Here is a 23,546-nt window from a genome sequence, read left to right as displayed (position 1 = left end):
CTGAGTTATGGCTCTTCTCTACAACTTTTCTAGACGTAACTTTTTACTGTATATACTTGGCTCTTTATGGGTCTTGAGAGAGATATTTTTGCTTGTTTTGCCAGAGTCAAGGAGCCGTGCCTCAATAGCTGTTTCTTCATTTGACCACTCTACGCCATTTAAGAGGCCCCACTCCACCATCTCAAACAGCAGCACATCTTCCTCGAGCAGCCAGTCCTCATCTTCCATCCTGGGCTCACTAAATCTGCACATATATTCCGCCCCGTCTCACCCAGGCTTGGTGGGACCTCCTTTTTACCACTGGTCGTACGATGTCAGAGCCTGTATTGAGGAAGATGAGCTGGAACAGGACATTGGGAGCCAGCCCTCAATGAGTGAGTGCATTGCAATACCAGAATTAGGGAAGGCCAATCATTTATTTATATTTCATTAAAGTTATATACTGTTTGATTGTAGGAAAAAACCTCAAAGTACTCTACAAAAAAGATGAAACGAAAAATTATCGCTAAAAAAATACAAGCATAATTTAAAACATACCAAAAAAAGTTAAAATCCTAGTAAAGGTAAAGGTACCCCTGCCCGTACGGGCCAGCCGTGTCCGACTCTAGGGTTGTGTGTGTTGGAAAACATGCCCCCTCGGGAGATGCTGGCCCCTCTCCCTGGTTCCCGGGGCTTGTTTGCCGGTGATCTACCCTGGCTGGCATCCCCGCAAGTCCAGGGAGATCTTGATTGGCGACATCTCCCACTGTGGAAGATGCACACCCCCTTTGCTCCTTGCATACCAGCAGGAGAAAGAAGATAGTCAGAAAGTCTGTTACATTTCTACAGTTTATTTCTGACTTTACAGCTGTACAAAAACATGTCCGTTCAGTTCACTCTCCTCCTAGCAAGTCAGTAAGACTTCCTTCACACACGCAACAGGAAGGTCTCATATTACACACAGAACAAAGCCCTGTGAACGGCCCTGTGAATTCTTTCCCAGGACTAGCCACATCATGTGATGTAAACATCGAGCTGCTTGTTTGCAGCTGCGTTGTACTCATATCGTAACAGCGTGCTCATCTCACTTAAGAGGCCGGGGGCCAGCGCTGTCCGGAGACACTTCCGGGTCACGTGGCCAGTGTGACGAAGCTGCAGCTGGCGAGCCAGCACCAGCGCCACCCACGGAAACACCGTTACCTTCCCGCTATAAAGCGGTACCTATTTATCTACTTGTACTTGGGGGTGCTTTCAAACTGCTAGGTGGGCAGGAGCTGGGACCGAATGACGGGAGCGCACCCCGCTGCGGGGATTCGAACTGCTGACCTTACGATCAGCAAGTCCTAGGCACTGAGGTTTTACCCACAGCACCACCTGCGTCCCCCAAAATCCTAGTAGAATATATTAAAACAAATTAAAATTTATACAAACTTTCTAGATACCTGCATAGACTTGTCTAAATAAGAATGTCTTCAGCAGGTGCTAAAAAGCATGCAGTCAAGGTGCCTTGGAATCTGGCTAGTCTCCTTGCAGTTTCCTGCTTTGACCAAAGGAAAGTGATGGTGTCCAGGCTCCGTTCCTGCCTGGCGTTCCTCAGGTCAACAGTTCAAGACTCACACAGACTTGTGTCCTGACAATGCCAACATATATTTCATTAGCCAAATGTTTGTGTACAGGCTAAGAGTACCTTGTATAGTGTGCAGCTGGCACAGTTTACAAAGACCCATAATCTTGAAAACATCACAGATTGTAAGTTTACTTTCTTTCAGTTGTGTTGGTGGAATTCCTGTTGAACAATAGGCTGGCAGCAACCTCTAATGTTGTTGGTCTCTTCCTTCCTACTTCCTGTAGTTACAGAGAGTTCAGAGTCATCCCAGTGCACGTCCGGTGAAAGCTCAAGTGGTTTCAGCTGTTCTGCCCAGGCTGGATTCTCCCCACTCCTCGCAGAGACATTTCTCGATGAAGGCACTTCAAGCCCTGGTTCCAAGCCTGCATCGCAATGCACATCTCCTGCCCTCTCAGAGAAGAACCTCAGATCAAAGCCCAGCAGCCAGTATGTCCCTGCTGTGAGTGTCTTCCTTCAGTAGGTGTAAATACATAGAAATGAGAGTGAGGATATTTTACCAGCATCACTCAGTTGCCACTTATGGCATTAAGGGTAGGAGATAGTCCTTACCTTTCCAACTTCATTGGTGCTGGAGGGCTCACCAGGTTCAAATGCCAACATCAGCTGTAGAAATCCCACACTATGGCTCAATCAAGCCATTACATCCACTTTCTCACCATGGTTTGAGCTTCCAAACATATAATAAGCAAACCAGCACTTAGAGCAGTTTGTCCAATTTAGTTTTCCATCTGCTGAGTGCTCCTTTTTCTGTACTTCAGGGATTGCTGAACTAGACGCAGGGATGTCCAACCATTGTGATCTACCGGTAGATCCCTGGCTGATCCAAATAGATTGTGGGATCCTTATCATGTACGAAAACAATCCCCCTCTCTCTCCATCCTCAAAAAATTGCTTTTGGGAGATTTTCTTGCAGCATTATGTCCAGATGTTATTTTGAGTGGTTGTACTGTATAGCACACATGCTCTATGTCACTATATGCCCCATATAGCCTAATAGTAATGTATTGGTTTTTATGTTTTGTTATGAAAATCATAACCCATGGGGAAGAGGGCACAATCCACATGAAATCATACTGCTTTTGCAACCCACCTTAGATCAGGCTGTGACCGGGTACGTCGTGGCCCACCAGTTGAAGACCAGAGCCCTAGAGTGCTGACATTGTGTGCACTTGGAAACTGAGACATAGCAGATGGCAGATTGCCTTGTACTGGAGGTCCTCAGCAGAGCAATTCCATTATGCATGGCTCTTCCGAAGTCAGTCCCACTACGTTCAGTGAGACTTTCCCCTTGGAAATAGCAGATAGGTCTGCAGCCTCAGTGCCCCCGTCTCATTCATCCACACAGCGGAGTTAATGATGGGCGATGTTATTAACCAGGCCTCTTCTGCAGAGAAGAAACAGCGTGACAAAGACCTTGGCTAAATAGGATTAGATTTCACAGATCCAATACATAATCCATGTGTCCAACAAGAAGTCTTCACAGAACTCTACATTTTAGCAGATGGTACATCCATCATACTGAGCCCCCCCCCCCCCCCGACCCTTGTGCTCATGCATGGAGAGCAGGGGGTGAAGTCTTTGCAGACATAAATGGGTCTTGGGGCCAAGCAGACATGCTACTGGCATCCAAATCCATGTGTGCAATTCTACACCACAAACAGGTTCAGTTGGGCCCATTGTTTAGACAATTAGGAGTAAAAAGATTTTACAAAGTGTTAATCCAGATATTGCAGATTGTTCCAAATTAATTTCATCTGAGCAATCGTATACGATTTATTGCAGCCAAACTTTTAGAAAAAAATATTTGTTCTTTTCACTGCTTCTAAATAATAATAAAAAAATCAAACTTTTGTCATTCTCCAGGATGATTTGGTGCAGAATCCATAATACGGATTTCTAAAACTTGAACCTCGCAGAACCTGCAGCTCTGAGTCCAGGTGGCATTATTCTGAGGGGGGGAAATGTATCCTTGTTTGTATTAGGAAGTTTGGTTTTGATTCCCCTCCTTTACTTTTGACCTCTTTTTTGTATATAACTGGTGAGATTTAGTTGTTACTATATTTTTCGAAATCCTGTAAATGCAGAAAGTATTTTGTGTAAAAAATGTACAAATTGTGGCTGGATTTGTTTGTAAATATTAATTTTATTGTTCTGCATTATTAATTGCTCATTTTCATGGCAGACTCTTAAAAACTTTTAGTAGCATACAGTCCAGGTTTAAAAGCAAGTGTGGTTAGAATATTGAAATATTTCTGATAGTAAGAATAGAAATAAGTTTCTGTAGCTCTTTACGGTAGAGATTCTCAGACATTTTCAGAGCAAATTCCAGGCTGAGAAAAGAACTTTAACAAGTCCAATAGCACAAGTTTTCTAACTGTCCAAACACCTTCAGCCTAGTTGGATATTAAGCTGCAGGCAACCACAAACACATTTTGACAAAGATCAGCACTTGTGCTTTGAAAACACAGAAACACGGGAAATACAAATTTAATTTTCACAGTTTATACCGGGTGCAGAAAACAGCTATGCTTGGTGCAGAATTTTTAAGTTTTCTAACACAAGATTGCATAGAACTGGATGAAGATAAGTAAAAAAATTGTATGTGAGTAACAGAGTCACTGTGAAAGCACCCTCACAATATTCAGTACAGTACAAACTTACTTTGTCCCCTCTGGGGCCAACTTCACCCTGAGGGGAGAAGGCTTCTGCAAGTTTGCAGCAAAAGCTAGCTGTGAAAGGTGCCAGTTCATCCATGTGTTTAAAGTTAAAATATCCCTTTCTCAACCCCTGAAGCAGTTTTGGACTATGCCGAGAATGTTTCCATCTTTCAATAAGGTGAATGAATAAATAGATAAAAATTCATGCGGCACTTAGCAAACACACACACACACACACACACATTGTTACACACCTCCCTAATCTCCAAGTGGTGCAAGATTCCAGGGGTCAAGGCGCTTACCCAGGGTTTGTATTTCCTTTGGAAATGAGGCACAGTGGAGACTGTGGTGTCTTTAGGATATTGGGTTTCATTGACACATATATTCAGCCTGAGCCCAGGATGAAGGGGTTCCATTTAACAGACTTGATCACACCACAGCCAACTGAAAACCTAAAACTTCCTCCTAAAAAAACCACTGGCATTGTCTTCCAACTAACAATCTCAGGGCGGGACTCCACCCACCTCTTGTCTTTCTGATGGTCCAGCTCCCTGTCATATTTGTTCTCTGTTAAAGGCCCATCTCTCAAGTGATCTACTCAACAGGGGAAGCTGAGTCCAGCATTTAAGTGACTTCCAGTTTAACTCTTCAAACATTGAGTGATTTCTAACACACACTAAAACTAGGAAGCATGGGTGCCTTGATCACACAAACACTGACAGCCGAACTCATCACACTGCTCGCTCCACTTGCCAATCCCCACCCGTCTTGCACTCCTCTCCCCACCCCTGGCCATCCCCACCCTTTGCACTTGACCATACCCCTCACCCACTCTGCCTCCCACTCCTCGCTCGCTCAGCTGCCCAGCTCAACCCAAACACCTGCTCCCTTACCTCTCAGCTAATCTAATGTTTAACAGAAGGATGGGCACTTTAGAAAGCACTTTGCCAGACCAATATCTGAAGTGCTTCCCACCCTTCTTTAAACATTGCTCCAGTCACATTTAATGGAGGAATATCTTAGGCAGTGGTGTGTCAAACCCATTCTCTAAAGCCCCCCCCCCCCAACAAATGTCACTGGAGCTCACCTGGGTTGGCTGCTATCTGCCTGCCTGCTATTCTGTTGTCACACTGCAGTTGGCATGGCTGCCTGGTTGCCAGGCAAATTGCATCATGATGACAATTTTTCTTACAGAACTATAGTATAGAGCAGGGGTTCCCAATTAGGGGTCCGGGGACCTGTGAGGGTCTGCAGAACGCACTCAGGGGGTCCATGGCACCATCCCTTGCCTCCCCCCAAATATTTTGTCATTTTTGAATGGTAATATCAAAAATTTTATGGTCTGATTTAGCACTATGCGACTTTTCAATATATTGTCCAAAATCATTTTTGAAATCACACCGTGAGAATGATTTTGACCCGGCAATATACAGTGTTATATCACTCCTTGCGTGAGAATAACACTGCTGATCTGAGCTGCCGTCCCTCACGCTGACGGAGACCAGGGCAGCTGATTCCCTCACTTCAAGGCCCTGTGGCACTATCTTCCCCTGGCACTGAGGCGGAGCAGCTTTTCTCAGTCAGCAGGAAAGCAACAACAGCCACCGTGGACGTGCATCTTTGCTGGCTGCCCCACTGGTGGAGGCCCCCCCCCCCCAGCCCCAGCCCCTCGCACTCAAGCCATGCAGTGGAGGTGACTCCACTTCCTCCCCTCCCCCCCCATCCGATCTCTGTGACTGGTCCTTCCCTCATCCCCACACCTGATCTCCAACTTCAGACATTGCTATAAATCGGGATATTACAATGTTTAGCTGCTGATGTATCGTGATGTTGAAAACAAGATATCGCTCAGCCCTAGTCTGTTTTTTAGCATACCTAAAATCCTTTGCTTATTGGGGCTACCCCACATGTTGTTCAAAAATTGCTTTGCAGAGGCAACTACCATAGAGTAATCAAAATTTTCAAAAGTAGGGGGTCTCTGGCCTGGCTTTTTAAAAATAGGGGGTCTTCAGTAATTAGCTAATTGGGAACCGCTGGTATAGAGAGAAAGGTGGGGGGAAGAGCAAGACTAAAGGCTGACCCAGCGTATGACCCAAAAGAAATGTACATCTCACCACTTACAAACCCAGGAAGAATCTCCAGTGACTTCGCTTTATATATTTCATGTGTCTTCACACTTTCATTTGAGGTGGTCTTCCAGCACTGACCAAGTTACTTGCTCCACTATATGAAGGGAGCAGAATTTCAGAGCTGAGCCTCCCATGGCTTGTTCATTAAAAATATATATATACGTTTTCAGCTATACACTCATATCATTTTCCATTCACCCATGGCTTGTTCAGCACAGCTTGACCACGTTGCTCTGGCCTTCAGGAGGGTGGTCATCTGTTTCCCTGCCCCATCAGAGGGCACACAAACTGGGTTTGAAGGACTTGAACCTCTCCTAGAGAGTGTCTGCCCCCCTTAGACCCCTTTAGGGAACACCCACATACTTCGAGAACAGAATTTATGTCAAACTAAATAAAAAAGTATACGTATTGTTCATATGCTCTTCAAGTAGTTTTATTTTTGTTAGTCAAACGTTGCCATGTATGATATATTTTAAAAGATGGAAGAATAAATAAAACATTTGTATTATCCTTTACTGATTTAGTACATGATCCTTTTTTCTTTTCTTTTTTAAACAACATTTCTGTGTCACTAATTCATAAAATTTGCACCTTGTGTGGAAGGATGTTTTTTAAATAGGCAAATTCAAGGATATCTCAGGGGCGCCTCTGGGTAGGGTTGCCATATGTCTGGAATTTCCCGGACATAGCTGGAATTTGGCTGTTGGAAACTGTCTGGGTGGAAATCCCTGAATTGTCCAGGAAAATCTGGAGGTATGGCAGCCCATGCTGGTAGTGTAAGTTTCGGTGAATTTCCTTTAAAATAGTAGCTTGAAACCCCCCACCCCCCTTTTGAGAACAGCAGCTCCAGAGACGGAGCAAGGAAAGCTCAGCAACTTTGGGCAGAACTTTAAAAAAGCTCAACAAAAAAACTTTTGCCTGGCAACCCGACCTCTGGGGACCTTCAGTATAATAACTGCTGAGATTGAGATGGGGATGTTTCCTTCATTCCTTACTTGCCAGACTTTTCATAATTTACTCAATAATAGGGAGTCTCAAGAATCATTCTTCAAATATCAAGGGTCTTGGAAACTAGGAATATAGGAGAAGGGTTTTACATAGGATAAAGCAAGCAGGCCCATATTTTTAATCTTTATGCATCATACAAATAAGGATGAAAAATTGTTGAAACAGTAAACAGCAAGTGGTACATCTAAGTCACGAAGAGTAGCTATTAATCCACAAAAGCTCTCGAATTTTTGTTTTGTTTTTTAAATTCTAAACAATTCAGAGGAAAGTTTGTTTTTATTACAGGCACATTGGAAAAGAAGATAATCATTTTGGGATCACTACAGTCCTAATATTGGGTGTTGGCAACTGGGCAAGGGAGGTAGCACATACACACTGAATATAATCCTAAGATTCCATTTTTTTGGAAATAGTAACTTTCCAGCTTTTGCAGAACCCGCAATACAAGGAATAATGTGCAGGTTCTCTCTCCACTTTTATATTGTCACCTTGTGAATCACAAACCAGCCCTGCAGTCTCTCCTAGAATGCCCATTATGGGCCACCCTTTATTTCGAAAGCACGTCAAAGTGCAAGTAGATAAATAGGTACCACTCCGGCGGGAAGGTAAACGGCGTTTCCTTGCGCTGCTCTGGTTCACCAGAAGCGGCTTGGTCATGCTGGCCACATGACCGGGAAGCTGTACGCCAGCTCCCTCGGCCAATAAAGCGAGATGAGTGCGTAACCCCAGAGTCGTTCGCAACTGGACCTAATGGTCAGGGGTCCCTTTACCTTTACAGACAGAGGGATCTGCATATAGAAGCAAAGCCATTTAAAGGTGATTGAGCAGCACTGCAAGCCTCACTAAGTTGTCAACAGATTCAGTAAATGCTGCATTGTGCTTCCAATCTGATAGTTGCCCTAAAAGCAAGCTGATCCATTACAAGCTTTGGAATCCTCCCATAAATCTAAAGTAGGGGTGGGGATGGCCAGGTCTTTTCCTCCCCCATCCCCCCCAAGGGCTGCCGACCCGGTGTCATCATGATGTGACTACTTCAAAGGGACTCACTTTCAGCACCAATCACATTCGTAAGGCTTAGTGTCAGAAACCTATAATATGTGATTGGCAGGGATGTACAGGGAGCCATATGTAATGAAAAAAGATCTGGGGGGAAAGATCTGGGGGGAAAGATCTGGGGATACCCCCCACCCCTGCAGTACAGTCCCAATCTGGATGAGGCCACCTGTATGCAATTTGTATTGCAAAAAAGCCATCCATTGTGGAGCTGTCATTGTTATTTTTAATACAGTATTGTGTAATAGTTGTGTTTTAATATTAATGTTAATTGTTGTAACCCACCCTGGGACCTTATGGTGAATGACAGGTAATGAAATGAATTAAAGTAGTAATCATCATCATCATCATCATCAACCTTTGCAAACCTGTCCAGCTAGGTTGGTGAAGGCTGGACTGCTTAGATGAAACTCAGACGTGACTTTCCAGCATCACAACCTCCGTGAGATACATTGGTGGCACCACTATCATCTGGACACAGGCAAGAGACACTTGAGCAGTTCCCTCAAAACTTCAGTGACCAGTCCACCAAAGAGGTTCATTCAGCACCCTGTTGTGCAAGCTTATAGCAGACCTATAAGCATCACCTTACACAGGAAACCTATTGACCAATACACATACTGCCATATTTCCAGCTTCCACCCAGAACGCACCACAACATTCATTGTACATGGCTGCATTTGTTTAGACTCATCAAAGAAAAAATCACAACTCATGATTTTTAATCAGGCATCCCCCAGACTACCATACTCGCCCTACAAAACGAAAACAAACAAATAGATCAACAAGGTGAATTATGCACCACAGGGCAGACCTAGAAAACAAACAAACATCAGTTGTTACCACTTATCATTTGCAACTGAACACACTGGATTATATCAATGCACTTCAGACTACATTCTGTTCTGTGGTCCTTGAGGTATGACAATACTCTTTTGTTTATAGTGCAACAGACTAACACAGCTATGCCTTTGTCAATTAATAAAAGTTGGACAATTAAAAAGAGGTGTCAAATAAGTGTCTGATACCAAAATAGTAACCAGGTCAGCAGATGACTGCTCCTCTTACCTTCCAAATACATGTCACGTACGCCCCTCAGCAGCAGCTGCAGCTAAAAATAGAGAATGACAAGCAAGAGAGAACCTCTGTTAGAGCAGATCCAGTATAATAACAGAAGGAATCAAAAGGCAGCAATGCACTCTCTACGGTTCCTGAGTGCTAGGGCTTTGGTATCCAACACAGAGCTGATAAAAGGAAATCTTGGCAGTGTTGCACACAACCTTTTCCCTCTTCTTTTTAAGGCAAGTTACTTACAGGAACAAGGGGAAGTTCTTCACGATTTGGTGGCAAACTGGCCACTGAAGGAACTTAACATTGGAAAACTGTTGGGGAAGACAATAGACCACCAGGAAGACATCAGTAGCAGAGTCTGCTCCGTGTGCTTGACCAGCTGCCTAACTGGCCTCCGAGACTATGTGCTGAATTGTTCATCTCCATATGCAAAGAGACTCAAAGTGGTGGACTTAACAGGCCTAAAGGATGTTGAAGTTCAGCTCTGCAACTGTAGGAAAACAATGGGACGCTGGGCCAGGACAGAGCTGTTGTCGAAGATCTGCTATGATCTGCTTGTTGAAATGCAAAGGCTGAAGTTCAATCCAGATGTGTTTGAGATTTCGGTTGACGTTCTTACTGATGTCTTTGTTACTGAACGAAGTTATGAGCTGCTTGTCCAGGCCTTGCTTATGAGGTGCCATTGCCCACTAAAAATTCGCTGTGCATCCTTCCGAGTGGACAACCTAGCCCTGCGGAAGCTTTTCTACATCATAAAGCTTACAGATCCCTCTTCGCTGCTCAAATTCGAAATAGTCCACAATGTTCGGCTGGAAATGGAACATTTGCACATGCTCCTTAATAACGTCCACTTTCCTCAGCTGACGTCGCTCACACTCCCAGCCAGGACGTTCGATGTGCGAAGGTTCACCCCAGAGGATGAGACCATTCTTGCAGGAATTGGAGAAAAGTTAAGCCAGATGACTCAACTGACTGAGCTGAGCCTAGCATTTTCCACACTCACGGGAAGGATACGTAAACTACTCAGGTAATGTGCTCCAGATCTTGTATGACGCAGTTGAGACAATATTTATGACTAATCTGTAACGTATTAAAAAAGGAAAGCATATGAAGCTTTCTTTTATTGTCATGCTGATGCTTATCTGATTTAGCATTGTCTACTCTGTCTAGCAGTAAGTCCCAAAGGAAAGACTTTTTACAGTCCTGCTTACCTGTATCCCATCTAACTGGAGATTCAGGAATTGAACCTGAGATCATCTGGAGTCCTCCATGATGTATTTTTTGCTGCAAAATAAATATTTGCAAATGTGGATGCCAGTGCCATTCTTGGTGGCTTTAGGCTCTAGCATTATTTTTAAATTTGTTTAAAAGATTTTTAACCAACCTTTCAGGGCACACTGCCCTCACATTTTCTGGCAGCAAATTGCTCTGAGCAGAGGCATGCCCTAGCCACACCCCCCCCCCAAAAAAATAAGAAAGCCACTTGAAGAATAATACTAGCAAAAAAAACCCCACCTTGCTCTTTGTACAGCAGTTGCATTATACGCCTCATGGGAGTGGCAGGAATCACAACAGCACACACACTTTAGTGGGATGAAAGAAGCTTTCATTGTCTTTTGAGACAGAGGGATGACCAAAGCAACAATAAGCATGGGTGGCAAGGGAAGTGGCACAAGGACTAGACCCTATTCCACTCAACCCTTGCTGTCGGAAAGTTATTTCAATTGTCTGGGGAGCACCCCAATGCAGCCACACACCCCTGGGAGTTGAACGATGTTATATCTTAATGTGGTGCGAGCCAAGCACCAGCGATCCCACTAGGCAACTGGGGGTGGGGAGAACTGGCACAAGGCTGGGGCCCTTCTAAGCTAGGGGCGTGGCTTGTGCATTGCCTGCCCCACCCCCTACTGCTGCCATTTTGCTCAAAGTAGTGATACAATTACAGACACCTAATGGAGAACAAAGGGCGGGTGGCACTGTGGTCTAAACCACAGAGCCTAGGACTTGCCGATCAGAAGGTCGGTGGTTCGAATCCCCACAACGGGGTGTGCTCCCATTGCTCGGTTCTTGCTCCTGCCAACCTAGCAGTTCGAAAGCACATCAAAGTGCAAGTAGATAAATAGGTACCACTCCGGCGGGAAGGTAAAAGGTGTTTCCATGTGCTGCTCTGGTTCACCAGTCATGCCAGTCACATGACCTGGAAAAACTGTCTCTGGACAAACGTCGGCTCCCTCGGCCAGTGAAGCAGATAAGCACCGCAACCCCAGAGTCGTTCACGACTGGGGTCCTTTACCTTTTTTTTTTTTAATGGAGAATGACTCTGGAGATCAGGGAATGATAAGAACCTCCCAACCCAGAGCCAACTTTGGTTGAGAGTAAAATTCCTTTCCAGCCCTGACAACCAGTGACCCAAGAGTCACTGCAGGAGAAAAGAGAAGGAAGTGGGTGACCACAGCTGATGAGCAATGGAGGCTTTTAAGTTTCCAGGTGGACAGCCCACCTGAGCCCTGCATCCTGCTGTGGGATCTTGTAAGAGACCACCAGAAAGGCAGAAACCATCTCTTCCGGCCACCCAGAGCTCCCACATCACTGAACAAATGGTGCCCTGCTTGCAGGGGAACATGGAGTAGTGGCTTGTACACAAAATGTTTTGTGTTTCACATATGGAACAGTTTCAAGGGAACTTGTGCGTATGTCTCCTGCCACTAAAATGTACTGTGTGTCATTTACAAAATACTTTGGATATGCAAAACACATAGTCTTTATTCATTCTCAACATCGGGGTCTCCCCCAAGGCATTTGGGCCCCTGACCTGAGCCACAGTGAGGTCCCTCCTCCCCTCAGCCAGGGGTTTTACCTTTCAAACTGGGTGCAGGTTTAGCTGAGAGATGATTGGGCATTAATTTTCTAAATGATTCATAGTGTTAGAAGAAGGTCTCCTCCCAACTCCCCCAGCGGCTTGGTTCTGGTTTTCTGCCCTCCCACTGGTTTCTCTTGTTGTTTGAAGGAGATATTTTGATCTGATCCTGCTGTTTTAATTTGTTGACTAAACAATTAAGGGTGGCTTAGGAATAGCCTAGCCTAGCTCAGTGCCAAAGGCTTGGAGATATCTTTCAAGTCCATAATTTTGTATCCACGCTCAACCGTGGCTATAATCCTTCCTCTTATTTTTCTGTGAACAAGTCCCACTGAAACCAACAATATGTCCTCCATCCATCATGATGCACTTGCACTCATCGTTCATAAACCTATTAAGTACCCAATGCAACTGAATTATGTAATTGTTTACTTTGTTTTAATATTTAACTTTCCAGCCCACTGAAAACCCCGCTGAAAGTGCTGGATGTTTCCAACTGCTCTTTAAACCACGTGGACATGGCCTATTTGGCCAACAGCCTTCATTCCGGCTCCCTGGAAGTCCTTGATATCAGCGGCCATGACGTGGCTGACCTTTACCCCTCCACCTTCTTCAAGCTTCTGAACCGTTCCTCCCACACAATGAAGAGTCTCGTCCTTGAGGAATGCAACATTCAGGACACTCACATAAACATGCTGATTTTGGGGTTGGTCCCCTGTCGGAAACTAGAGGAGCTGAAATTTCTTGGAAATCCTCTATCTTCTCGAGCATTGAAATGCCTTTTCAACATTTTCATTGATTTTCCAAGGCTCAGATACATTGAATTCCCAGTCCCAAGAGACTGTTATGCAAATGACATCAGTTACCCAATTGGTGAAGCTGATCTTTCGAAATTTGATCACCAAAAATATGAGAGAATAGCCGAGGAACTTAACATGATTTTACTGCAGGCGAAGAGAGAGGACATAAAGGCCTCTACGCCCATCTTTGGGGGATATGACGCAGCAATACAGGAAACGGGCAATGAGCTTGGAGCCACTTTGCTGAAGTCTTTCAGGGATGCCCTAGAAAGCTTCAACAAGGCTCTTCAGGAGATGAACTGAAGTCTGAAGAAACCCTTCTGAACCAAACAGTTCTACTCAAATCCATTAATCAAATAAAAGCATTCGTTTATTGGAATAATTTGGATAACACATTTAGGGTATATTCTGCTACCATGGTAGTCTCCTGAGCAAGCCCAGTGAAAGAAAGGAGGATGTGCAACATGGGAGTAGCCAGGATTTATTGGGGGGGGGGAGGCTGGGGGGAGGCTTTATGTTGAGGCAGGACAGAACCTCCTTTGGTTACCTGCCCCCTGGACAATCCTTGATGTGCAACCCACTAATCCACATACCACCACCTGTTTCATCTGTAAGGAATACAAAGCAGAAAGTTGTTCTTTTCCTCAGTGGGTGTGCTTTGTACGTGAAGGGGTGCAGCCCATTATATGGAGCTACAACTTGAAACCTTATCAAATACAGAGGGTTCTTTATTGGTGAGACGGGTGAACTTTATACATGCTCTTGCCATTTGTTTCTGATGCTTAAGAACATGAGAGGAGCCTGCTGGATCACACCAATGGCCCCTCTCGTTCAGCACCCTGTTCTCATAGCGGCTGACCTCTGAGGAACCTGCAAGCTGGATCTGAGCACAAGAACAGCTCTCTCCTTTCCATCAACTGGCCTTCAGAAGCATTGCTGCCTTTGGCTGTCGTGGCAGAGCATAGCTCTCATGGCTTGTAGCCGTCAATAGATCGCCTTGTCCACCACAAGTGCTTATAGTTCCTGTTCATGTCTTCTCCATGAGAGGAGTTGTGGTTTGTGAGGAGGAGTTGGTGGTGCTAATAGCCAAATCCTTTAGGCTGCTTCACCCTTTGGGTAGAATATTGCCTGCACATTTTCTTCCCAGTGAGCCCATTGGCCACAACCTCCATGTATTCATACCTCTAGGAAAAAAGCACACCAGAGAGAGGACCTGGAAACTTAACTGTGAAATCCTCCTGTCACTGGCTCACTTTGTGGTGTTGGGTACATTACTCTGGTATCCTTTCAATCCTTTGATAATGGGTAGCCAACTAGCCAAGGCTAACAGCAGAAATGAAACAATTCTCTAGCAGCATTTTAGAGGCTGGCAAATGCACTATTCCGTAAGATATCAGGAATTACCAAGAATTATGCTTCCGATGAAGTGAATTTTAGCTCCAAAAAATCTGAGGTATTTTTAAAAAAATAGTACTTGAAAAAATGAAAATATGGTAATTTTTAATTTTGCTTTATCTTTGCCGTTTCTCCCTTTAAAAGGGCTGATGCTCTGCATTTTTACAGGTGTGTGACTGGCAGAAATTCAACTGGTCAGATTTCCCTTGGCCTGGTTGTGCTGTGATGGCTCCATCCCACTATCCCTGGCTCAATCGCTGCCATGTCTAGGTCAGGATTGCACTGCAAGCTGATAAACAGGGATAAAAGTAAAAATACAAGCAAGTTAGCACAAATACATGTTTTGTAAAACAGAAGAGGGAAGACTGTTCTAATATAATAATATTTAAAGTGAAAGAAAAATCACATTGATCTGAATGATATGGATAATACAATAAGAAAACACAGAACACTCTGTCTAAACTTAGAAGCATCTGTCTGTCAGCTTTACTCATGGAAAGGTCAGTCTGGTCACACTTGTGGCATTTGACCTATTTTCCAGCCCGTATCCCTTAGGTAACACGGAGAACCTTCCACAATATTTTAATTGTTTGTTTTTTAAAAAGGATTCAAAAGTTTAGTTCATCGGCAATAATAAGAGTATTAAAAGGTTGCTTAACTTGCTGGATGACAGAGCAAGTAAATTCAAACTTCTATCCACCCACAATCACACCCAGTAGCAGGTGGTTCTGCCAGCACAATTTGGGTGCTGTCAATCGAAATGCAGCCCATTGACCAGGTAGGAGTCAAAAACCTGCTTTTGTAGTCCCAGGCAACAAACACGGGAGATTTCTCTTCTGGACCCAAAGCTGGGTCTGCCATTAGGTAGACTGAGGCGGCTTCCAGGTGACAGAAACCCCTAAGGTGCCCTGCTTGCCCCACAGCCAGCACTGAAGCAGTGCCAGTATCAGCTGCAATTGTGTTAAAAATCCCACAAGATCTTGCAGAGCATACAAGATCTCGCCCAAAATTGGCGCCACTTCTACGCCAGCGGGGGAGGCAGCAGGGCAGGCAGAGCAGCAGGTATAGCGGCGGTGGCAGAAGCGGAAGGCCAAAGCAGCAATTCTCATTTTGCCTCAAGTGGTGAAATGGGATGAGCTGCCCCTGAATGGGCCACTGTAAATAACAGGTCACAAGTTGCCCAGGCCTACAGTAGGTGCCACGACAGACTATATCATGACTATATCTGCTTGGGGAAGAAAAAGGAATCTCTAGGACTGGAAGGAAGGAAGGAAGGAAGGAAGGAAGGAAGGAAGGAAGGAAGGAAGGAGTGGTGAATTTATAGGTATGTGCAGAATTAAACCCTCACTGAGGGCCTCCTGAGTTATTGGCATACATTGTTAACTGAGAGGATACTTTTGAAACATGGCATCAAACAATGAATTGCCATTGCTGAATTTCTAGCATTTCAGTTTATTGTGTTGTTTACACTCTTCTCCTCCTTGACTGAAGTCAGCAGCCCTTGCTCCATTTAGTTGTTCCATCTGTGAAGGTCTTCATAGAAAAAAATATATGTGTTATTTATTTACTTTATTGATTATATAAAATTTTTATAGCACTTGATTGTAAAATAAACCCCCCCAATCCCTCAAAGTGGTTTACAGAAACATGTTAATAAATAACCACAAGTGGAGCACTGCTTGCTTTTTAACTACAGTGGTACATACACTTCAGGTTACATATGCTTCAGGTTACACACTCCGCTAACCCAGAAATAGTACCTCAGGTTAAGAACTTTGCTTCAGGATGAGAACAGAAATTGTGCTCCGGCGGCGCGTCGGCAGCAGGAGGCCCCATTAGCTAAAGTGGTGCTTCAGGTTAAGAACAGTTTCAGGTTAAGAACAGACCTCCGGAACGAATTAAGTACTTAATTCGTTGTACTTAAATGTTGAATTTATCACAGCATGAGTAGCTGAACAAAATTGCTATAAATCTTAAATGACATTTGCCCCCCTCCATCTGAAATACTACACCTGGTCTTGTATTATTGGAGTACTCCCAGCCCTAAGATCAGCTGATGAAAGACCAGAGGCATAACTCATTTACAAGTACAGCTCATGAAGCTTTACTTCTTTGCATGGTTTAGGGTTGGCATTGGAGGAGAGCAGGGCTCTTATGCCTTTTAAAAAAATAAATTAAAAATTATTAGTATTTTCCACACAACAACACAAAAAAATATCGAAAAATAACAATACACAAAACACAAAAACCAACATTAAAAAACCCAAATCCATTTCTTACAAGTGAATAATATAAACACTAAAAAGAAAAACAAACATTGACTTCCACCAATCCCACAGCACCTCCTTTATCTCTCATTGTATCTGCCTGTTTTCCTTATCACCTCTATCCTAGCATCTAGATATAAATCCCTCTTTCTTATCCTTTCACTTCACAAGGTTATTCCAGACTCAGCCAGATTTCTGTTCATTTAGACACTCCCATTCCTTTTTCACTTCACTTTTTGGTTTTTGTCTTATTATATCTGTCAATTTAGCTAATTCTAAATACTCTGAAAGCTTACGTAACCACTCTTCCCTAGTGGGTAACAGATTCCCTTTCCAATACTTAGCCACCAGGGTTCTTGCTGCAGATGTCGCGTTTAAGAACAATTTAGTTTTGTCTTTTGGAATATCATCATTTAAAATTCCTAAAAGGAATGCCTCTGGCCTTTTACTGTATTATATTCTTAGTATTTTCTTTATTTCTTCATGGATCATGCTCCAAAATGCTCTTATGCCTTTAACAGCTAGGTAGCAGACAGGTATTAAACAGGGTAAGCCTTTTCTAGTATGGAACTACAATTATGGAGAAAGATGAACACGTTGATATTCTGTCTGTCAGACATCTTAATACCGTTGAATGACCCTGATTTGTTTTTGGGTACTCCAACCACATCTAAGAAACATGGTATAAATTTCCATATGACAAAAATGTCTCCATTTCTGAGTGCAGCAGGGGACCCAATCCACATACTGTATGCTAGACCAAAAGAGTCAGTTGATACCCCTGGCCAGTAGCCTGGGGTGATGGGAGTTGTAGTTCAGCATCATCTGGAGGACCACAGGTTCCTTATCTAGCAGGGGGTTGGACTAGATGATCCTCAGAATCCCTTCCAATTCTGCAATTCTAGGATTCTATGGACCTCTGCAATGCAGGACTCACAACTGACAGATAGACCTCCAACTTCTGCTTTAAAACCATGCACAGAAAGAGGGTCTACCCCCTTCCAAGGGAGTCCATTCCATTTTGAGGAGTGTCTGTTTCTTTTGTTTATAAGTTTTAATAACAGACAGTTTTTGTGCTGTATAATTTTATGGGCAATGGTTTCTATAATGGTATATAGCCTAAATTATAGGAAGCAATTATTGATTCTGCTTCGTGAATAAAGCACTATTGCCACCAGAGCTATATGTGAAAGCAATTATCATGCATAAAGCATTGCTCCAGAACTTAATTCAGCTAACCATGGTTGTCCTGTTTTCATGCCTGCCAAGTAGTCTGGATTGGATTTTGAAAACTCCATACTGCACAGCAAAAACGTAGGCGTCAGTCAAGTAGTCCTGAACCACATGTCATCTCCCTTTTCAGTAAGTTACTGAAAGACTTTAGCATCCAGCACAGATTCTAAATGCTTCAGAGGAGGATTCTGCTTGCCAGTTTATCCATCATATCATCCCCCAAGTGATTCATGAACATAAAAATAGGAGCACCAAAATACTTAAGCAGTGGTAATCCGAACTGAACTCACATAACAAAACAGAGATCAAAAAATTAAGCAAGTTGAGCCTTTAATCAAGAAAGCATTTGGATTATCCATTGTGATAAAATACATTTTTTGCAATGCGGACTCCTTTGCTAAGTAGCCCTGATACGCTGCAAGTCAACATTCTTAACTGTGATGTAGAAGAGAGAAATGTTGCCAAGAAGGAAAGTTTCTCTATGCTTTGGGAGGATCTGACTATGGAAATAAGGCGGCAAGAGAGGTATCAGCCCATCATTATTGTACTTTTTAAGCATTATCTTACTTTATGGATATAACATTTTTATATATATTATGGGTTTGATGTGTTTTTTCCTAGGGTTTATCAGCATATTTCACATTTTTTGTACTAAAATCAAACTGAGTAGCAACTGGGCAGGGTGAGGAAGGGAAATGGGGTGGCCCAGGACCTTAATGCATGGCATTAAACATTCAGTGATACTTTAACATTATGATTTTATAGTTAAGAATTTAACTATAAATGGTTTAATCTTTCTAGTGATGATAAACTTGGCAGAATTTGTGTTGCTTCTCTTAGCAATTGATTCAGTTTTTCCAAAGATCTGAACGAAGAAACTAATGAGTCATTCAGGAATGAAGCTGTTTGTGAAGCATCATTGATTTTTTTACTGGGAGGAAGCAGGAGAAATGACTTTCCCCCCAGAAAATAGTCTCAAATGATTTTTTAAAATGAAAACAGATTAATGCATTTGACTGCAGCTCCTGCTTAATTAGCCAGTGTTAAGAGCCAAGTAACTCTAAACTAGCAGCCAAGGAAATAGGTAGTCACACTTTCACTGACTTTCAATTTTTAGTAACTTTTGCAAATTTGGAATCAAAATTAGCAAATAGAGTTCTCCTGTGTCAGGTCAGATAGGTGAGACAGGAAATAGCTATTTGTGCAATAATAAAAATTATGCAGTTAATAGACAATGACTGGGGCCATGCTTCAGAGAAGACCTTCTTAAATGAAAGCATCTTTAGTAGCCATGTAAATATCAAGATGCTTGGCACCTGCCAAATTTTGCAATTGATTCCAGAGTATTGGTGCTGCAACATCAAATGTCCAGTTTCTGGCACAAGCTAAGAGCAGCCCTGAAGCATGTGGTACTCTCAGCAGTGCCCCATCAAAGTAGTGCAGTTGCTGACCAGGGATAAAGCTAACTTGGTCCCATGTTCTTGGGGTTTAAAATGCTGAAACTAAAAGCAAAACCTTGAATTGTTCTTGTAGTATATTGGCAGCTCTCTCAGCAGAGACATTATGCACGGTTAATGTGTCAACAACCTAGCCGCTGCATTCTTCGCCAGCTGCAGCTTCTGCAGCTTCCAGACTGAGCCCAAGGGAAGCCCCAGATAGAGAACATTGCAATGATCCAGTCCTGTGGTCACCAGTGCCAGGAAAACAGGGGCCACCTAATCTTAGCTCCGGAGCAGCTGTAGCTGTTTTAACTGCTGGTGATGCTCAAGGACACTCCTAAGCCACTGAGGCCACATGTGCCTCATGACAAAATAAAAATAAAAATGGATCCAGGACTCAAGCACCCCAGATTGAGTACCCGTTCCTTCAGAGGGAATGCACCTCCATCCAGAACAGGGAACTCACCCAGGGGGCCTTCATCTTGATAGGGTTTAAATCAGGGGGTGGCAACCTTTTTCAGCTGTGGGCCGGTCCACCATCCCTCAGACCATGTGAGGGGCCGAACCTTTTTTTGGGGGGGGGGATGAATGCATTACTGTGCCCCACAAATAACCCAGAGATGCATTTTAAATAAAAGGACACATTCTACTCATGTCAAAACACGCTGATTCCCAGACCGTCCACGGGCCGGATTGAGAAGGCGATTGGGCCGCATCCGGCCCCCGGGCCTTTGGTTGCCTACCCCTTGTAGGGTAGTATATTGGCCGTCATCCAGCCACTACTGCACCCAGACACTGTTCTAGAGCCTGCATCAGCATAATTAATGACACTTTGCTCCAAAGCCCCTTGTGACAGCTCCCAAGAGCTTCCCATAGGTGTTAAATAGCACTGGGGACAAAATAGCGCCCTGTGGCACCCTGTGCCAGGGGACTGAAGAACTGACCTTGCATGTAGGATTGGAACTACCATAAAATGGTACCCCCACCAAGCTGGTCCAGGGGATGCCATGGTCACTTGTATCAAAAGGCATGGAGAGACTGTGCCAGGTTGACTCCCCTTGTCCCTCTCCTGATAAAGGACATCCATCAGGGCAACCAAGGCTGATTCAGTCCCAGAACCCAGACTGAAATGGGTTTCATAGAAGAATGCCTGCAACTGCCCTATATCATGGCCTTCTCTATTATTTTCCCTCTGCTCTGAGCAATGGGCACCCCCACATCATGTAACAGCATTTTTAACAAATTGATTGCTTCTATGGGTTCCTGCTGTGAAGCCATGATGCCAAGGGCCTTAAAAAAAATTCAATTAAAAGATGTTGTTGTTTTTGTTGTTATGTAATTTTTTTAAAGCACAGACTGCTCCCAGGGGTCCCCTGCTGTGTATGATACCAAAAGGTTTTTTGGGTCCTCCTAATCCTGCCAAGTTTCTTTATTTAGATGACAGCAAGAACAACAGCAGCAGCAGCAGCATATATTTATTTGTTGACTGCATCCAAGGCTCCCCCCCCCCATTTTGTCCATTTTGACTACTACTACTACTACTACTATTAATAATAATAATAATACGTTAAAACATTTTTTAACTGACTGCTCCCATAGGTACCCCATTTGTGATACTTTGATATCAAAAGATTTGTGGCTATCCCAAATCTGTCAACTCTCATGGGCCCAGTATTCTGATCCTGTGATGCTGAGCAGTTTTTGTGACCTCTCAACACACACACCCATTATATGTGTGGGGTCTCTCTCTGTGTGTATGTGTGTGTATAATCTGTCTACACATAGATGCATACAATTATTGATTACACTCACTTCGACATGTGGACATGTGGAACTTGGAGGGTCAATGCAGCCCTTAGCCCCAAAATGTTAGCCTCCACCCCCGTCCTGTACCATTTACATTTTCCTCACAAGTTGTAACTGCTGTGCCATTTTTATTCTTTAACTGGAAGACTGCAACCCACCGTTAGGTCACAAGCTTGCCAAAGGTGAGTTGTACTAGTAACACCATTGCTGTCTTTCAGATAAAATGTAACAGGAAAGGAAACAGGAAAAAGGAAAGGATAGCCTGAGAGAGTAAAGGTGAAAACAATGTATAAGATAATTTTAAAGGGCTCCGTGTGTTTCTCATCCAGCGAATGTTGACAGCCACTAACCTGCCCTGTGAAAACGTATTCTTGTTTAGTCTGGAATTACATTCTCCACAGGACAACGTTGCTGGAATGGAATAGCTTCCGCCATGAGAAATATGAAAAACAACAGCAGGACACCATTCTTGTGCAGAGATCTCCCAGCTTGAAGATACAGATGGGCAGACTGGGAGAAAAGATGAAAGTGTTCCGCCTTCCCTACAAGAATGTGCTTCCTGTACCCTTGTTTAAACCAAGCAAATTACCAAGCAAACATAATTATGCATCTGAAGGATGTCAAACCAGAAATGTCCCTGCTTCTGAAAAAGAGGCAATCAGACGAATGGCAAAAGGTTCTCAGTCCACCAAACCAGGTTTCCAGGTTTCCAGCCTTCTACCCCAACAAAATATCTGGTGCCCATCAATGCATTAATTGCTTTTGTTGCATCCTAGCTGGGGTTTTCAAATTACTTTCTAGCTTGCAGCTTTAAAAACATTGCATAGTGCTAGGACTGCCACACTCAAGCTCAGTGTTAGAACCCAGTTACTTTTAAGAGTTCCTTCCACATGGGTCCTGATCTAGCACTGAACTAGTCATGAGTGACCCAATGAGAATGTGGATCAAAACTGAATCCAAACAATTCAATGGGGACTGTATGAACATCATGATACAGATTTGTTCCATGTGTTGAAGCCTGTGCTCATGTTTGCCCCTCCTTTGCTAGATCAGACAAATAAGCATTAGAAGTAGTGTTATGCATAGAGCCTGAAATAAAATGGGGACCCAAATGTTAGGGCTAGGAGGAAGTGGTTCACATGGCAATCCAGCTCTGTGCTTTGCCAACATTCTAAACTGGCTGATGCATTTGAGGAAAAGGTTTGGCTGGTGCTCTGCACCTGCTGGTTCCTTCAACACTCTTCACATCTCTGGGTGCTTTTGGAAAGTGGCGTGCCTATCAGAGAAAGCACAGCACTGTGTGCATTATCCCCGAAGGGTTTCCTACCAAAAGAAATACAGAACTGATCGTTATCCAAGCTGAAAGAGCACTGAAATATGAACAGAAAGCATAGTGGGATGATGGCATTATCAACGCAGCATGGGATGATGGCTTCTGTGATATACAAAAAATTAGGCAGTGGAGCCTAGGGCATTTACAAGAAAATGAGATGCAAAGATTAAAGCAGTCCTAAGGAGATGCCCCAGTATACAGGCCAAACATAGACTTAAGGGTGCAGCCGATGAAAGGGGACTCTTACAAGAGATCCATTACAGTGGCCAACAGTATAAATAACAGCAGATTTGCAACTTCTCTAGTTTACACTAGGGATTGTCTAGCATCTGGGTTGTCAAATAAACCAAGCAAAAAAATGATTCCTCAGTCATTAGATATATTTAGCATTTTTAGATGATTATTTTATTTTGTTCCCTTCTATTGCATTATATGCTTTACAACCACCAGGGTTAGAGTACAACAAAAAATTGTGAGTTTTTGCAACAATGGATGGCAGGTCTGAAGCGTAATGTGAGCTAGCATGCAGATGCAAGCAGCAATCCTCTACACATTTCCATGATTAAGCCACATGGAACTCAATAGCACCTTTAAATATATTTATTTAACAGGAGTTATATACCACTTACTCATCAAAGTGCTGAAATGTTTTAGCTAAAAATATAATTTGCTCCCAAATAAATCCCATTTTATTTTGTTTTGTTTTATTTTGTTCCAAATAAATCCCATTTTATTTTATCTGAATAATGCATGGCTGTGAATAACTTTAACCATGATAAATGGCTATTTGAAAGCATTTTTTATTTGAAGGTAGATGTTAAAAATGAGGGAGGGAGGCAGGCAGGGCCTGTGGGTAAGCAACCTCAGCTACTATCTCATGAGGTAAAAGCTG

General features: G+C 43.4%; 2 protein-coding genes across 10 annotated transcripts in view; both read left to right on the top strand.

Annotated features, from left to right (window-relative positions):
* The window catches only part of PLEKHG4B (pleckstrin homology and RhoGEF domain containing G4B), a 104,374-nt gene extending 95,191 nt beyond the window's left edge, over nt 1-9,183 (top strand). For 7 of the 8 annotated variants that reach the window (XM_083407374.1, XM_083407376.1, XM_083407377.1 and 4 more), the window contains 3 exons: nt 105-374; nt 1,831-2,045; nt 3,470-6,907. In XM_083407374.1, coding sequence (XP_083263500.1) covers nt 105-374; nt 1,831-2,045; nt 3,470-3,493 — 509 coding nt within the window. In that variant the 3' untranslated portion in view covers nt 3,494-6,907. Of the gene's footprint in view, nt 1-104; nt 375-1,830; nt 2,046-3,469; nt 6,908-8,829 lie in introns of those variants that run through there. The other variant, XR_014503938.1, reaches the window with a different exon arrangement.
* A 308-nt stretch (nt 9,184-9,491) lies between these two features.
* Nucleotides 9,492-22,447, top strand: LRRC14B (leucine rich repeat containing 14B). Of its 2 annotated transcripts, none has more exons than XM_083407780.1 (2): nt 9,492-10,551; nt 21,723-22,447. In XM_083407780.1, the coding sequence occupies exons 1-2, from the start codon at nt 9,578-9,580 to the stop codon at nt 22,075-22,077; spliced, it is 1,329 nt and encodes a 442-aa protein (XP_083263906.1). In that variant the 5' UTR covers nt 9,492-9,577; the 3' UTR covers nt 22,078-22,447. The 2 variants fall into 2 exon arrangements, with proteins under 2 accessions (XP_083263906.1, XP_083263905.1); XM_083407779.1 differs by lacking the exon at nt 21,723-22,447 and adding an exon at nt 12,839-16,824 and having other exon boundaries at nt 9,511-10,551.
* Nucleotides 22,448-23,546: the final 1,099 nt, after the last annotated feature.

Source organism: Podarcis tiliguerta (genome assembly GCF_965153285.1).
Source record: "Podarcis tiliguerta genome assembly, chromosome: 13".
NCBI classification, from domain to species: domain Eukaryota; kingdom Metazoa; phylum Chordata; class Lepidosauria; order Squamata; family Lacertidae; genus Podarcis; species Podarcis tiliguerta.
Note: the sequence above shows the minus strand (reverse complement) of the source record. Positions and strands in the feature narration are given on the sequence as shown.